This window comes from Physcomitrium patens, chromosome 2, assembly GCF_059467195.1.
Source record: "Physcomitrium patens ecotype Gransden chromosome 2, ASM5946719v1, whole genome shotgun sequence".
In the NCBI taxonomy this organism is placed as follows: Eukaryota; Viridiplantae; Streptophyta; class Bryopsida; order Funariales; family Funariaceae; genus Physcomitrium; species Physcomitrium patens.
In genome coordinates this window covers 10,462,527-10,478,848 of record NC_143411.1, presented here as the reverse complement: position 1 = coordinate 10,478,848, position 16,322 = coordinate 10,462,527, and the positions used below count along the sequence as shown (strand labels likewise).

The 16,322-nt window shown below is 38.7% G+C and overlaps 3 protein-coding genes across 6 annotated transcripts; 2 read left to right on the top strand and 1 right to left on the bottom strand.

Annotated features, from left to right (window-relative positions):
• The first annotated feature begins 237 nt into the window (after positions 1 to 237).
• LOC112278509 (uncharacterized) lies at positions 238 to 2,338 on the top strand. 2 transcript variants are annotated; one of them, XM_024512114.3, is made up of 3 exons: positions 240 to 718; positions 1,101 to 1,280; positions 1,511 to 2,338. In XM_024512114.3, exons 1-3 carry the CDS (start codon positions 538 to 540, stop codon positions 1,546 to 1,548), a joined length of 399 nt encoding a protein of 132 aa, XP_024367882.1. In that variant the 5' UTR covers positions 240 to 537; the 3' UTR covers positions 1,549 to 2,338. The 2 variants fall into 2 exon arrangements, with proteins under 2 accessions (XP_090102215.1, XP_024367882.1); XM_090246089.1 differs by having other exon boundaries at positions 238 to 718; positions 1,101 to 2,338.
• Positions 1,421 to 11,109, bottom strand: LOC112278496 (uncharacterized). Of its 3 annotated transcripts, XM_073539416.2 has the most exons (23): positions 8,970 to 11,109; positions 8,557 to 8,619; positions 8,288 to 8,351; positions 7,902 to 7,992; positions 7,509 to 7,596; positions 7,197 to 7,325; positions 6,945 to 7,021; positions 6,573 to 6,698; positions 6,211 to 6,276; positions 5,668 to 5,763; positions 5,358 to 5,426; positions 5,068 to 5,157; positions 4,647 to 4,695; positions 4,404 to 4,495; positions 4,193 to 4,264; positions 4,017 to 4,097; positions 3,768 to 3,833; positions 3,474 to 3,518; positions 3,083 to 3,205; positions 2,778 to 2,891; positions 2,587 to 2,670; positions 2,268 to 2,413; positions 1,421 to 2,102 (listed from the first exon to the last, which is right to left on the bottom strand). In XM_073539416.2, exons 1-23 carry the CDS (start codon positions 9,805 to 9,807, stop codon positions 2,087 to 2,089), a joined length of 2,685 nt encoding a protein of 894 aa, XP_073395517.1. In that variant the 5' UTR covers positions 9,808 to 11,109; the 3' UTR covers positions 1,421 to 2,086. The 3 variants fall into 3 exon arrangements, 2 of the variants coding, with proteins under 2 accessions (XP_073395517.1, XP_073395518.1); XM_073539417.2 differs by lacking the exon at positions 5,358 to 5,426; XR_012219150.2 differs by lacking the exons at positions 1,421 to 2,102; positions 2,268 to 2,413 and having other exon boundaries at positions 2,652 to 2,670; positions 2,778 to 2,900.
• A 189-nt stretch (positions 11,110 to 11,298) lies between these two features.
• On the top strand, positions 11,299 to 13,308 carry LOC112278505 (uncharacterized). The gene is made up of 6 exons (XM_024512092.3): positions 11,299 to 11,628; positions 11,998 to 12,110; positions 12,274 to 12,409; positions 12,591 to 12,658; positions 12,776 to 12,862; positions 13,073 to 13,308. The coding sequence occupies exons 1-6, from the start codon at positions 11,340 to 11,342 to the stop codon at positions 13,169 to 13,171; spliced, it is 792 nt and encodes a 263-aa protein (XP_024367860.2). The 5' UTR covers positions 11,299 to 11,339; the 3' UTR covers positions 13,172 to 13,308.
• Positions 13,309 to 16,322: the final 3,014 nt, after the last annotated feature.

The following is a 16,322-nucleotide window of genomic DNA, read 5'->3' as shown; positions in this document are numbered from 1 at the left end:
ATGTAAAATGAAGATATGTTTCACCTCATCTTTTCTTCTCACATCTATTGGCCAACTAAATAAGACAAAAGTCTTCAACTTGCAAAGTTAAAAAGTTGAAATTTCTCACCTTCTCCGGTTGTAATAAACTCCTATATCTACTACATCAGAAAATGAAAACGTTCTAAACTTTAATAACATGCGGTATAATAATTGTTTTGCTGGTATAAAAAGAATATCGTTCAATATGGAATGAGCTGATTCAAGGCAACAAGTTGTCTTGGCCTGACAATGGATCGACTGCGCTGAACATGAACAACGGCTTTGGTCGATGAAGGGATGCTGTTCAAGTTCAGCAGTTGTGTGTCTCCACCGCCCAAGTCTGCGAAGGCCAATGCAGTTGTGGAAACACACCGCATGGCATCCACAATTCGGCGGCCGATGTGCAATCCTGGGGTGGGTTCGTAAGGGGAGAATCGGTTCATTAGTCTAATCACGAGGAACCAGGGTTTTTGTTGCAGTGGATTCCATGGCGGTGATGTTGTGAGGAGGGTAGCGATGGCGGTGGTGCAGAAGCTGCGGTTGGGTTTGTGGCTGCGCTACTGGGCGGGGCTCCGTCTCGCACCGCACGTCGGCACACCCGCCCATGTCGCCCATCGCATGCTCAAGCTAGCTGCAGTTGGACCAGGTGACCTCGTCGTCGACCTTGGATGCGGTGATGCGCGCTTGCTCATTGCTGGTTAGTCTGATATTCTCCTCTGTCTCAGTGGGTAATTCACGTACATGAGGTGCTTCAGGTGTGCTCTCGTTTTTAATTCGGTAAAGCTTCGGAGTCCCGATCCACCAGTCGAAATGTAACCGTAATTTTTTTAGGAATCATCTAATTTATCCCTCAAATGTGCAATTTCAATTTCAAGATGCTACGGAGGTTTTTTATGACGGAATACCCTAAGCCCTGAACTTGCGCTTGGAAGAATCAGCGTATGAAGTTGAGCAATCGTCTAAATGCAGCTGGGAATTATACTTTCAGTGTGGACATTCCTAGGTTTAGGTCTTTGTAATCACTTACTGTGTTGCATCGCAAGCAAGCCGTTTTTTTGATGTTGATGATATCTTTTCAGCTGCCGAGGAGTTTGGTGCGCAAGGTTACGGGGTGGAGCTGGACCCAGCTTTGTTTGCAGAGGCACAGAGAGCGGTTGCTAAAGAAAATCTCAATCACTTGATAACTGTGGAGCGGAAGGATGCATTCTCCACGGATCTGACGAAAGCCACAGTAGTGACATTGTACTTGAGCACCAAAGGCAATGCTCGTCTACTTCCAATGTTGCGTGAGCAGTTGCCGTCGGGAGCTCGTGTGGTCTCTTTCTGCTGGCCATTTGAAGCTCTTAAGCCAGCTTCGGTGGTCAAAGTAGATGGCATCAGTCTGTATCTCTATAAATCAATGACTCAAAGAGTATGAATGGTTTCAGCTGTGGTTGTGATCGCAAGGGATATGTGGTGTAATTGACTAAAAATAACCCTGATTCTGCAGGGAAGTGCAAAACGAGCATGCCAATCTATTACATATAGTATGTGTTGGAGTGGTTGACTCTCATCAAGATGTTCATTTCAATGCTTGGTGGCCTCGGTGGAAAGCTGAATCACAGCGCGTCGGTGTGATACGTTCTCTGTCGTTCGACACCAAATCCTCTTTAGTTGATCCAATTTTTCACATTGGACGCGCTGGACCAAATTTGTTGAGCTTAAAGATGGCATTAGGCGCCCATGGTCTACTTTTGTCCGGCTGGTTTGAGAGCTTCTTAGATAATGATGAAGAAGTACATTTTTCATGAGTTAGCTTGTTTTAGAAACTCTTGAAGTCGTAGGGACGACTTCCGTCATTGATAAGGTTGTTCGAGAAGCCGTTGGGGACATAACTGGAGATTGGTTGGCTATTGATCAGTCATTGGAAATTGGAGACTGATTATCCATCGGTTGGTTAGTTCGAGGTTTCTTGGAGACATGAGAGTTGGCGACGTTCTGAGGCATGTGTGGTCTACGAGTTTCTTCTGGTTCAGTTTCGTCCGAATACTCAATTGGTATATCGGGGTTGATCTGACGATCCCATCTATATCTGCTGATTGCTGCAGGACAAAAGGCAGTTAGGAGTGAATTGTTTACGGCAAAGGAAGTATAACTTGCGTAGTTGAGAGCCGATCTGAAATGCGATTCGATGTCAGTGTTAAGGTACATTGTGCGTTAGCAAAGTAGTGATATATATTGCTTATTCAGATTACTGAGAGACTTACTACTCGATGGCTGGGACTGAAGCATGAAAGTTTAATGCTGCCTGAAGGGCGGAGAATTGTTGTTGAACGCATTCCACTAGCGTTGTTTCTGCCCCTCTTACTTGAATGTCAATGTCTTTCATCCTCCTGTCATGTTCTGCTTGCATCTGCACGTAAATGCTTCAGGTTTGAGTGTTGTATTTACGAATATATTTTCTTCCTTCACATCTTAGAAGGTTTTCCTTTCTAGGTATTGGTCCAATTTGAGTGCTGTTATCATGTTTAGAATTCAGTTATAAGCTAAATATTTGAAACAAGTGTAATTTTTTTTTTCCTATACCTCTTTTAGTTGCATTAGCAAAGCGTCTGTCTGCTTTCGTTGTTGAAATAAATCTCTCCTCATCATTTCTTGTTCTTCTGAGTGCTGTGCATCCAACAGACCTCACCTGATGGAAAGAAACCTTGGGACAAAGTAGGACTAGCACATGCTCACGTGTCCAAACTCAATAAACTATTCAATGCTAGACTTACTTTGCTGTTCAAAGCGATCGTACTGGAATTATGTTTGAGTTCATCCGCTAAAATTTTCTCTCCAAGAAGCATCGACTTCTGCTGCTCTGCTTTGTATTTCTCCTTCAATTGTTTCTGTCAGAACTGAAATCATTGTTAGAGCTTTTCCTAATTGCTTTATCTTCTGCTCGGGAACAACTAGAGTTTCTTATTAGAGTTCATTGGTCAGAACATGTGGATCGCAATGGACTTCCCAAACTTGAGGTGCAAAACCCTCCCATTGCATACACCAAGATAATCGTTCAAAATTTAAGCGGCTACAATACCATGCTAGCTTCAACACTAGCAATTTTTTGTTCTGCATGAGCTTTATCAAGGTCAGCTCTTTTTACTGATGCCCTCTCTTTCCTTAAATCATTCTCCATGGCTTGCATACATTCGTCATGTTTCTGTCATCACCAACCAACAGCATTCATCACGAGTAAATCGTCGAGTAATCCGATGGTTACTGTAACAATTGGATCCATGATCACCCCAGTGCTTTCTTGTCACCGATGTCAGACAAATCCAAGTTTTCAGGAACCAAAGCCCTGGGGATAGTTGCAAATGAAAGCATTTCTTATTGGAGACACCAGAGGAATGTGCCTTCATGAAGAAAATGGTAGGATTTATTCTAGTGAAGACTTCATGAGGTCACCCTTCTGTATGATGATAGACCTGGTTTATTTTTGCAAGCTCCCTGTCTTTATCGTCCAATCGATGCTGTCGCAAAAGCAGAAGTAGGTTACTTTCGGTTTCATAGAGGCAATCTTAGGACGTGTAGTCAGGAAATTCAAGCTCTGAATGCTTTTCCTCTTACAACATTCGCAAATCATTGAGGATCGTGCACAATCTTGTAGAATTCATAATTTGCTAGTTGGACCTCAGCTCATTGAAGTTTCACACTAGACCACACAAAGGCACCAATGAAAGACCCGCCGAGGTGAATCAGAAATCTATCAGAGGCCTCACCTGTAGGCATTCTATCTCCACCATTTGCACTGAAACTTGATGTTTTAGCTCTTGTTCAATAGCTTCCTGAAACAGATCTCAAAACACCAGCGGTAAATATGAACTCAACATGGCGACTTTCTCTACTAATGGAAATGTCTGATAGTTTAGAATAAGTCACGCAGATGACGCTTACAAGTTTGTGACAACAGTCTTTCCTCACGTACCGTCTATTCTATTAGATACATAAATGAGCACAAATATTCTGACCTTTTCCTGTTGGAGAACCTGCTGCTGGTTTGCTAGTAGCTGTTCGATGAGCTTAGTATTAGTCTTCTGCTTTTCAACTTCCTATGAGTAAATACGTCTTGTTAGAGAAACAGCCAGGACTCGTTCTCTTACCAACTGATACGAGCCATGATAAATCTGTGTGTAGTGTCACTCACCATCATTAGGTTACACTTCTTAGACTTCAGTGAGTCTATTTCAGCTTGTAACTGGGATCTTAATGCCTCGGTCTGCACGCAGAAAACCAAAGTTCTGTTGATTAAAGCACCTTTATGCTTTCAATAACAATTTGATTACAAAGGATTATGAAACCTCTTTGTGTTCATATTTGACTTTAAATTCGAAGAAGAGCTCTGTGTCTTTCTGGACCTCCTCAAGGTGCTTTTGATCGCGTTGAGAATTAGAACTTTCCAGCTTTTGTATCACGCCAAAATTGTACTCAGCATCATTCTTGGATGTTGCTACAGAAGGATTGAAAATAATCAGTGTCGAACACAGTGGTTTTGCTGCCTTACTGTGCAGAGGCTTCCATGTAGACATTACTGAAGGCATTAAAGAGACAAGACGTAGAAGTTCTACATCTATTTGGTTTGAGAGTCAATGTAATATTACTTTCTATGGCCTTTATGCGTTTATTGCTGTCTTCTCGCAACAATGCTAACTGCACAAACCATAATATGAAGTTAGTTCTAGTTCTCTGGGTAGGGATTGTTTTGCTAAGTGAACATACTGAGCGATGTATTTGAGCATTAGCATACGAGGGACATGAACGCGACCATTAAATTTAACACGAGAGAAGAATAACTGCTTGGTTTGGATACAAGGCGACGGCAAGCTCATTATCGCATAACCTACGTCCATTCAGAGCAGAGGTCACTCATTACTGCCGAAGAAGTTGAATCCTCCATTGAATCGGATTGATTCACCGATCACCAATGCTGAACATTTTAATGCTGATTTCAATTGGCTCTTACAAAAAAAATCTACACAATGTGCACGGGCATCACCCGAACACTGAACAAACACTTCAAACCTGATCTGCCAAATACTGAATCTCCTTGATAGTTTCTGCTTCACGTTCTAGGGCTGCTTTTTCGCTCTCCTTTCTGCGCATTAATTCTGTCTGGAAATAGAAAAGTGTTCGACTCAGAATTCATTCAAATTCGATAACTATGAAAGACTCGCAGCAACTACAAGGAAATGGAAAAAAATTAGTTTCTAAAACTTTCACCGTTAACGTTGCAGTTGACGCTTTAGTGAAGACCAGTACCTAGTTTATAATCATTTTAGACAAGAAGTACAGAAGGGCAATCACGAGCTCACTTCAAGAACTATTATCTCACTGGATTCACAAATGTTGCACTGCAACTTGTCTTGGAGGCAACATATTTCCTAATAAAATCACAAATGAAGATATGATAAGGTTTTTGTCAGCCATGAACGCAAAACTGCAAAGGTTAGGAAATGCCTCTAGAGTAAAGAAATGAATGAAGATGTGGACAATAACGCTCGACATTGATAGTATAATCTCAATTATCGCACTATTTAGATTTCTTTCCAGTGACTTGCTGCTTGAGCTGAACCTACTTCAATCTCAAATATCTATGCACCAAGATGGGCTATTGATTCCTGCCTGTTTGAGTTTAATGTATTCCATTCTGACTTCCTCAGTCTCGCGCTCTGCTTTTCCCCGGCGCTTGATCTCTTTATCCATTTCCGCTCGACAGGCCTTATCAGAAGGGCAAGTTCCAAACGGTAAAAATTACTCATTACACATTATGCAGTGACCTTCGGTGGAATTCGATGAGAAATTCTAGGTGCCAAACTTCATGAGGCCGCAAGATTTTACCAACCTCGTCCATGAGACCCACCAATAAGATTTCAAGGGCACATTATTATTCAGGTTCCCATGAGATCTTTCTTTACTCTCCTCATCTTCAAGCAAATAAGTATCAAAGTACTTCAGCGTAATTTACGTATTTAATTTTTTTTATTATTTCTGTACCGATATTCTACGACAAGTGCTGTAACATGAAGCTTTCTACAATTTACCTGCTACGATTTCAAATATATGGAACATTACGAAGGTATGTTGATACATAATTGTTGAAATGTTGTACCCAATTGGCAAGCAAGTCACAGCATAAAACAAATATGAAAAAACCGAGATGGTTACCTTCAGATGACACACAGCATCGCACTTTTGCTTTTCCAAGTCAAAACATTCCGCCTTCGCATCATCCTTTAATTCCATCAGAGTGGTTCAATCGTATTAAGCATTGGCTTCTCATGGCATGCATGAATAAACAAAACAGGAACTTCCGTTGTTGAAGACACATTTTGAACATTTACAAAACCTTTGCCGTTTCAAAGTTTGTTTTGAAAATAAACTGATCCTATAATGATAATAAATCCCCCAGTTCAAGTTTCATCTACATAGAAGCTGTCGATTAGGATAGAGGTTGCCTGTTTATGAAAGAAACGATTTTTTGACCTATACTATACAAATGATACCGGAAGATAAAAAAAAAAACTCACCAGGTTTTTACGAAGAGATTCTAACTCATCCTGACTGATCTTTTTAGCTTTTCGAGTGCTTGGGCTTCCACTCACTGCGGTTGATGAAGCTTCCGTACATGCTGGGACATGACACTGAGATGGACACTGCAATTGAAATTCGGGTGTAATTCTCAGACTGAAGGCCCCACTTAGGCACTTCACGAACACAAAAATGTAAATAATAAAAATATTCTGGTGTATGCATGAAAAAATTCTTGATTGTCAAACTACATGTAAAGTGACAGCTCAATTACCATGTAAACTTATTTGTTTAAAAAATTGCAATGAATGAGGAGCTAAAAACGCACAGCGGCATGCATGCTTCCACAGCACTAAAAGAAATCTACTTACGATTGCAGGAATGACTACAGGATCACTGCAATCCTCTGTCATCGACTGCCTCGTACGATTCCTCTGAAGTAAGCTGTCTAGTGCACAATAGCTCCAATGTATATATTTGTATCTATGTCTTTCTTATTTGCAAATACAATGTAAATCATTAACTGGAAAAAAAAAGAAAGAAAAAAAAGAAAAAAAAAAAGGGATCGTTAACGTTGTACAATAAGAAAATCAACAAACATTCGAGAAAGCGTGGTATAACACCTATCTGTCCCAATAGCTGGCATGGGATACTGTTTCCAGCCAATCCCAGTTCGGTGAGAGAATGATTCTTCTCAAGCATGCCTAACAGAGCTATTCCACCACTTGCCCCAACTTCATTCCACATCAAGTCTGGATCAAAACATGCATTCTTGAAATCAATTTTCTGCAAAGAGACTATGAACACGAAAATGAATTTTTTTACTTAGATCCTAATCATGTGAACTCGGCTAGTCGAATAGAAAAAGGATCGAATGACTAAAAGACGGTTCAACAAGAAAGAGGTGAGATGGAGGCAACGGGACCTTGAAATACCAAGGCGTTTCAGCGTGTTATTTGTACGAAGGGCAAGCGCCAAAGCCGCAGCAGTGGCTGGTCCTATTTGGTTGCTTCGTAGATCTACCTAAAACATGTCACCAATCCAACAACTACCAGAATATCAGTTAAGGACAGACCTTATTCAAATACTGATACATCACCTTACAAAGAATGGTATTTTCACTAAAACCAATTTCGAATCGTGCGGTTTTCATTCAAGGCATGCAATATACGTCTTTGTGCATCACAGATTCGTCAATTTACAAAATACTAGACACTTGCAGAAAAGATCATTCGAGGTTTAGACAATCATGAGGTATCGCATAGAAGGACAAGTGGAACATAAAATTCAGCATGACAAAACTTTCTCCCTGTAGGATACGGAAGAACCTCTTGGAGTGAAGGGGAAGACGCGATGGCAAATGCAAGAGCTGCAACACCAGTACGAGCCGCACCCAAAGAGTTCCATGCCAACAGTAACCTGTTCAAGAAATCGCCACTAACCAGGATGAAGCAGTGCACAGAGTAGAAACAGCTTTAGACGCAGGATGATCAAGCTTTAATCTACTCTCCAAACGCTTCACAAGCTTGAGAACACAAGATGGCCAACTCGAACACATTGGCAGCATACAGCTTGAGAATGAGAGCATACAAAAACTAGTTGCAGAGGGGGTTGTTGCCACAACCAGATTGCTACTGGGTGTAAATTATACAAAACGAACCTGCATTCTACCAGCAAGTAAAGGGCAGTGAACTTGGCGGTTAAAGAGGTGGACCTTTGTAAAGAAGGGGCCGTCCGAACAAACTCGGCAAGATCATCCCCCTTTTGGATACAACACCCTGTGATTCCAGGAAATTACAATTGCACATGATCGAAGAAGATATCAGCAACATTGCCGTAAGACAATTATTCATTATCAAAAAAGCTTGGAGTGCTCCTCTGTCTGGAAATAGAAACCCTGTCCTAACTTACCTGGCCGGAGCTTAATTTTATAGAACTTCGCAATCACAGAAAAATTTCCTGGACAAAGATATCGAAGGTTACCACTTAGGTCGAGCTCCGTCAGTTGGTTATTGTTCTTGAAAGCGTCCACAATTGTCGCTAAAGCTGTTGCCGTGTGAAGAAGAACAAAGAGCACAAGTCAAAATCTCGCAGAACCTCCACAAGGAGGATTTATATACAGAGTAAGTTTGATTGAAGGACACACTTCTCAGAAAGGAAATCTTAACTACTGCCAAAAGCCGTGTTGGTGACTAGTGATACGGACTCCAGGCACATGAGCCCAAAATCTGCGTTTTTTGGTCTCGATCGTTCATGAAGAAGCAACTTTGGCCATGAAGATTCCTATAGACAAGCGCATTAAATTTTAAGGAGGCCACAGCTTCATCACCTTGGCGCAGGTCTGTGTCTGTAATGCACTCACCCTATGTAGCTTCAATTTGAGGTAAAATCTATACCATTTTCGCTAAGTTTACGATCGCACACTTTGAATATTCCACGATCCAAGGTGAGGTCGATCTTCTTCAACTGCTCCATCAAAGATTCGGTACAGCTGGCCGATGACTGCCGATAAAAGTTCTGTACTTTCAGCAACCTCACTCGTTCTTGCAGCTGCCTTTCTCGCTCCTTGAGAAGATTAGCATCGAGTAATGGCTTCTTTAAATCTTCTGAATTTGCAAGACGCTCAGCTGAAGGCACTGTACCCGAAGATTGTGATGGAGTATGCGCAACTTCAGGAATTTCTTTATTTTCAAGCTTAACTTCATCCTCGTGAGATGAAGTTTGCGCTGACCGTTCTTCGCATTTTGGTAGCAAATAAAAGGTGTGATCAAATTTCACAACAGAGCTTGACTGAATCTCAGCGGACACTGGATCCTCGTTCAAAACCACATTGTCCCAAATCTGTGACTCATCTCCTGCACACTCATCATTGTCTGGTATTGACGAGCACGGACTTACTCTTGACCGAATTCTGTGATTGATATCTTCAGAAAGCGCGTGGGCCACTCTGCCCATCGAGACTACATTACAGCCACCGCCGTCATCGCCGTGGTCATCGTCTGCCTCACTGTCCGTCCCATAGAACGATCGACTACCCTGAGCAATCGCCTTGTCCAAATAGTTTCCAAACTCAGCAGACATTCTAGGACTTATGACAGGACCTACGGAGCAATCATTGTCAGGTTTCCTTTCAACTTTTAAACTGGGAAGACTTTCAGGGCTAACGGTGTCGCAATTGAAGCTGCTCTCTTCAGACACGGACAATGAGTCATGTTCAGAATTCTCCGATGCCATGCTAAAATCACTTGAAGTCCTCGTGCGCTATAATTGCTGTGCACTAACGCATCTGTTAGTCTCTAATTTTGGGAAAAGGCACAATCTCACCATGAACTTCTACTGCATGGAATGCTTCGAAAGATCAAGAAAAAAGAAATAATTTCGGAAATCAGTTGTTAAATAACCCACGGAGCTTCCACATGAACTTCGAAATTGGATGGAAATGAATCTGACTAAAACAGGACACGCGCCAGGAAAAGTCTCTCTGTAGAGAATCGGCACCAGAAGCACTCTTAGTTGCAACCAAGCTCTAAGTCTACGAAATAAGAAACTGGTGGGCACGACTCACCACCACCCTGACGGTCTTGGAAAAGACTAAAACACACATACAGAGGCCAATAATACCAGCGGGGAATCACTCTCAAATTGGAAACCCTATCAGCAAACCTGAAGATTTGTTCCTAACCACTTGAGGTAGTCATGAAAGGCGTATGATTAACTAAAACAGGAGAGAGCGGGAGCGGCAAAAGAGGTGTCATCAGGGTGGGGCATTGGTTACCGTTATTTGTATAATTATACATCGAAGACAAGTTGTCCTCCTTACAGTAGAAGTATGATATCCAGATGGCTTGAAGTACGAAGTTGGGAACATGGGTTCCAAGGAAAATGCACTTGCTATTGAATATCATAATGCAAATCTTGTGGTACACAATGTCACCTTCTCCACAAGACTGCACTGAAAGTATTTGTCGCAACATACCCATCAGATGCAACGACTACAGCATTTTTGTATTGATTGCTAATTGAACATAGTTCCTCGCGGAGGGATTCTGACCTCATATCAAATTACGGAAGCCAAGTGTGAAGAGCTTCACAACTCTCGCACCGGGAAATAACAATTGAGCTACTCGACTTCGTGTGCAAAAGGAGGATATCTGACGATTACATTCCAAGACAATTATCTTCATATTGCACAAAAATGTGAACAGGACGTCGACGACACACTTGTGACTTCAGATTCAGAGAAAATCGATAGAAAATTAGAGTCTGACGATGAGGCTTGTATACTAGAGGGAACAGATCATGACGTCATCACAAAATGTGACCACAAGGACTGGTCACTGTTTCTGCAGTAAATTACTGCCTCCCGTAATCTGATGAACATCACCCGCGGAAACCGCTTGTATGGTAGTTTTGCAAAATGAATGCAATATTAGGTGGACCGAATGCAGCTGAGCCTCCAACATCAGTGAGGGGGGCAATGGAAAGCTATTCTTCAGGAGCCTCGGACATTGGCCTTCGTTACCCTACGCAGAATCGCCTCTGGATTAGGTACGAGTTTTTTTTCTATCCAACGGTCGCTCCGTTTTTGGGTCGTCCACTAAGATGGGCCACAATTCGGAGTTGGGTTTTAACAGGTCGGCGACATTGAAATTTGGGAGGCTGAGCATGTTGAGCCCCACCTCAAATAGATGAGACATACATTGTACCTCTCCATAGGTTCCAAGTCCGCACAGGAAGGTGAAGGACGAGCACTGCCCTTGACGGGTATGGCAACGGCGTGCGCCTTCTCTCAGACGGTGCCTGTCGCTGGAATTCCGACTAGATCTACGTTTTCTCCCACTAAACTTAAGAGTTACTTGATTCCCGCACTAGGGTTAGCGAAGGTTTCATTCTCTGTGAACAAGAGCCTCGGGGGATCTGTGAAAGCTACAGGGCGATCGAAAGGGAGAGCAGGTGTTGGTACTGCTGGCCGGGTGAAAATGGCTGCCTCCACGGAGATTTCTTCAACATCTGAGGCTGAATCAAGGCCTTTCGGAGTGTTGTTCGTGTGTTTGGGTGAGATACTACATCTCGCTATTCTGAGTCACTTGCTAAACAGTGTAAACGTCGTGATTCCTAGGTCATGACCATTGAATTGAAGAACTCTTCTGTCGATGTTCGTAAATTAGTGAATCGAAGGAACATAGGTTTATCTTAACGACCTTCCAATCCATTTGCGGGGAATTCTTCAAGAGAGTCTGCTGCTACAGAACCAGTTCGTAGACGTAATCCTCTGTCATTATAAAGCATTCCCTCGGGAATCGTATTCATTGTCGCGCACTCTTTTGAGCGATTTCCTCGGCATTCTGCTCTCTTCAGTCCATCACGTTTCATACTCTCAGAAGGTTCAATTTTCATTTCATTCTTTTTCGGCTGGGTAAACAGGCAACATATGTCGAAGCCCATCGGCAGAAGCTGTGTTCAGAGATGTAGTGGAGAAGCGCAAGCTGGACTCTCAATTCAACATTGATTCAGCAGGCACAATCGGTTACCATGAAGTATGTTACTTTCCTCGAGCCGTAATGCTAATTCATTCTCGAAACGCTGGTAATCGGGATCTTTTTCCTATCGCCTTCTGTACATGGAAGACTTTTTTGTAAGTAGTAGAATCGCCGGATTTCACAAGATATCTTTTACATAACTTTCACACGATTGTGACAGGGAAGTCCTGCTGATCCCAGAATGAAAGCTGCAGCATTGAAGAGAGGAGTGAAGCTTACTTCCATTTCGAGGCCAATTCGACCCTCCGATTTTGAAGAGTTCGATCTCATACTTGCAATGGACAAGTCAAACAAAGGTAGATTATTTGACGTGTTCGGGTTTGTTACTGGAGTCGTCTTGTTTCACTTCAATTCTACTTTGATTGGTTTTTATGTTGGATCATAAGAATTATTTTGTAGATTCAACTTCGCAAATAAAACGGATGCGTTTGAGGTTCGGCATGGTTTGAGCAGCGGTTTTCTTTCTTCTGTTTGCAGCGGACATCCTAACGGCATATGATAGTTGGAACAGAAGGGGCACCCTCCCAGCTGGTGCAAAAGAGAAGGTCAGTAAGAGTGAGAATTTTCATTACTTGAAACTGCTGATATAGTTCTCTTTGTACTTTATAAAACTTTGCAACATGTAGGTTGGACCTGACACAAACCTTTCTTCGTTATATCAGGTCAAGTTAATGTGCAGCTATTGCACCAAACACGACGTTGATGAGGTGCCAGACCCGTATTATGGAGGACCGGCAGGTTTTGAGAAGGTATGTGAGCAACTAATGGCACAATACCTGTAGAAATAGAGATTTAGATCTGGGATTGTCTACTGATCTTTACCAAAACAATATACGTTCAGAGTTAGTTCCAGTGAGTTCCCACTGAAGCATAACACATCACTCTGGGATCAATTCTAAGCAATTTCCAACACTTGGGTACTACTTACTGTGATTGGTCACTGTGTTTTGAGCCTACAGGTACTGGATTTGCTGGACGATGCGTGTGTAGGACTGCTTAATTCTATACAGGAGCTCCAAGCACAAGATAAAAAGGTCAATGTGAAGACATCCACATGATCTTGTAATGGTCAATCTTGTTTAGGGCTGTGTGGATCACCTTGACATATGAATTGAATAACTGCTAAGATCATGTATATGTAACGAAAAACAAAATCTATTGATTCTTTAGTCTTGCTGAAGCTTCTTATACTTCATACTTTTATCTTCATTTCTAAATGTGTTTCATTTTGAATTTAAAAGCAACCTCTTTCTGTGCACCTCAATTGCTAGAAGTATCTAATAGGTGAGAGTAGAATGCAGAAAACTAACTAAAAAAATCACTAACTATTTTTTATTATTTATATGTGTTGTGAATGGATAGATGCTAACCTGGAGTGAAGTTTATGCCATTAAAATATTTAAGATAGTTAAGTATGAATAATTGATATTATTATTATTTTTTGATACAAAAGTAGGTATACCAAATGCATTGATGCAGTGAATAGTTACGAAAGATAGTTTGACCCCTAATACCCTGACTCCTAATACTTGATTGGGCAGAGTTAAGAGTTCATCTTGAAGTAAGTAACTTCAGTTCATGAGATAATACACTCTCATATATCCTTGAACCATTATGTAGTACTCTAGAAATCCATTTAATTACCATATTTTCTCAAGTATCTATCATTTGTTTTGCCATTCAAGATTTACTCCATTTTTTCAAAAGAGTTATATTTTGTCTTAGATATTTTCTTATTTTCTTTTATAAGAACTTCTTGCAAATCTATCCATAATCTATGAGATCTTGCTACTTTACTTTTCTAGTATGGAGCTCGTTCCATACTTCTTATTCAAATATAAATTTATTTCTTAGAATTCAAATTATTTGTAAGAAAAGTCTTTGATGTAGCAACTAATTTTTTTTAAAATATGTAAATTTGGAAGGAATCTTATTTGCAAATATGGCTTATTTTTAAAAGAATGTCTTTTGTGATTCCCATTTCTTATGTCTTATCTTTGATTTTAGCTTATATTTTTAATCATTAAGAAATGAGTCAACAACATAATATATAAAATTAGAGAAAAAACTTTTATAAAAAAAACACTCCTACCTCCAATACATCCTCACAAAAATAAAGTACATTGCTTAATCAAAATTTTCAATTTAATTGGATTGCAGTTTAGACTCAACTCCATATTTATAAAGAAGCTATAATTATCTAATTCATTTGGAACAAAGATATTGCTATCAACATATGGAGAAGAAAAATTAGTCCACTTATTAATGCAAATTGTGACATTTTTATTTAACACAAGTCTAAATCTACCATACACCAATTCAGAAATGCCTATAAGCTTTAAAAAATTCTGCATTTTGGCTAATAAAATAAACAGATGCAATATTGTGCTATAACATGGCAATTGGGTGAAATAAAATAAATGATTATATTATAAAATATTTTAATTTAAAATATGATATTAAATTAATTTAACAACAAGTAAAAGTTGAAAAGGTAATAAAAATAATTTAGTATTAACGTTGCTTTTTAGTATAAAAATAATTTTCTTCACTTTGTAAAACCATAAAGAAGATAAAAAAAAAATAGGTTAGCAAAAATAATATTATAGGCATTTTAAGTGAAAGTAAAGAATAGCTTGCAATAAAAATTATTTAAAAATAAAATTAAAATTAAAAAATTAAAAAATCCTTAGATTAATATCAAAAGAGGACCTATTATGAATCAAGGTTGAAACTAGACTTTGAGGCACAAAATTGTGCACCTACAATAAACATGAGATTGTTTTTGTTGATTAAAGCATGTGAATAAAGAGCAAATTTAATAAGATTTTTTTAAGCATTAGTTTTGAGAAATTTGAATAGACAATGAATTTATAAAAGCTTTGCAAAGTTAAGGTTATACTAGGTGACTTTGTTTTTTGTAGAATAGAAAAAAATATATATTTTGATGAATTGTATGAGTCTTATAGTAGATCTACATGTAAAATTTTACAAACTTTAGAATGTTGTTAGATTAGATATTTGTTGTTAAATTGAATTTAGTCAAAAAATCAAATCAAAGATAATTGAGATTCAATTAAGTTAAGAGCTTGAAAATTGGATTTTGAAGTGAATAGTGATAAAAGAAGTTTTTGGCATTAGAGGATCAACATTAAGGTTGAAGAAGGATAACAATTGACACTTGAGTGGATTAAAAGAATTTACTTATGATCTATAAATTTAATTGTCTTCAAATTTTGTATGGTTGTTATCAACTAATAGATTAAAAAGTATGAATATTTTAAATGACGATCCACGATGAAATTAAAAATTATTAAGGTTTGAAATTTGCTATAAAATTTAGTTTAGATTTTGTTAGAATTAGATTAGGTTTTTAAAGATCTATTTAGAATTTAATTAGAAATTAATAAAGATTTTATAGGATTAATTTAGAATTTTATTAGAATATGACGAAGATTTAATTAATATTTAAATTTATATTTTATTAATATTTAATTAAGATTTGCTTAAAATATCTTTAAAATTAGCTAAGATTTGATTAATATTTCTTTCAAATTTCTTCATGATTTCTTAATAATTCTAGGAATTTTTAAAGATCTCTTCAAGATTTCTTTAGAATTTATTTGGTTTTCTTTAAAATTTAATTAGGATTTTTAAGGATTTTTTAAGGTTTATTTGGAGTTCAAAAAATTAACATAAGATTTTTTAAGGATTTTTCTGAATTTGATAAGGAACACTTAGCATAATTTGAATCTTACTTAGGTTGTTTAAGATTACTAAGAAGGTATTTTTAAACACCTTATGTATTATTTTTGGGTTGAAAATCCAATTGTAAGTTAAGATCAAATCCTTCTATAGCTACATGTCCAATGCATTTCCCAATTGATTTTCACTAGAGGCTTTATATTCATTAAGCTATAGGACTTTAAGGCTTTGGAAAGTTTTTCTTCATGGTATAAAAATTTTAGATTGAGGCTTGAATTTCAATATTTTAATTCAAATTTGATGTAAGAAGGTAAATTAATTATCTTCTTTTATTCTTTTTTTATTAGATTAGAAGTTAAAGAATTATAAATAATTATTAATTTTCTTCAAATATATATAGTATAATATAATTTTAGGCCATTAGTGAAATCCAATCTTATTAAAAAAAGATTCTTAAGATCTAAAAATAAAAGTAAAACCGCCCAAAGGTAATTTTTTTCTATT

Coding starts and splice junctions, on each gene's coding strand:
- LOC112278505 (XM_024512092.3), top strand. CDS start 11,340: ATGGCAACGGCGTGCGCCTTCTCTCAGACGGTGCCTGTCGCTGGAATT. Junction 11,629..11,997: donor AGTGTTGTTCGTGTGTTTGG/GTGAGATACTAC, acceptor CTGGGTAAACAG/GCAACATATGTCGAAGCCCA. Junction 12,659..12,775: donor CAGCTGGTGCAAAAGAGAAG/GTCAGTAAGAGT, acceptor TCGTTATATCAG/GTCAAGTTAATGTGCAGCTA.
- LOC112278496 (XM_073539416.2), bottom strand. CDS start 9,807: ATGGCATCGGAGAATTCTGAACATGACTCATTGTCCGTGTCTGAAGAG. Junction 7,597..7,901: donor CTTCCCCTTCACTCCAAGAG/GTTCTTCCGTAT, acceptor GACATGTTTTAG/GTAGATCTACGAAGCAACCA. Junction 3,519..3,767: donor TGGAGATAGAATGCCTACAG/GTGAGGCCTCTG, acceptor CTTTTGCGACAG/CATCGATTGGACGATAAAGA.
- LOC112278509 (XM_090246089.1), top strand. CDS start 538: ATGGCGGTGGTGCAGAAGCTGCGGTTGGGTTTGTGGCTGCGCTACTGG. Junction 719..1,100: donor TGCGCGCTTGCTCATTGCTG/GTTAGTCTGATA, acceptor ATATCTTTTCAG/CTGCCGAGGAGTTTGGTGCG.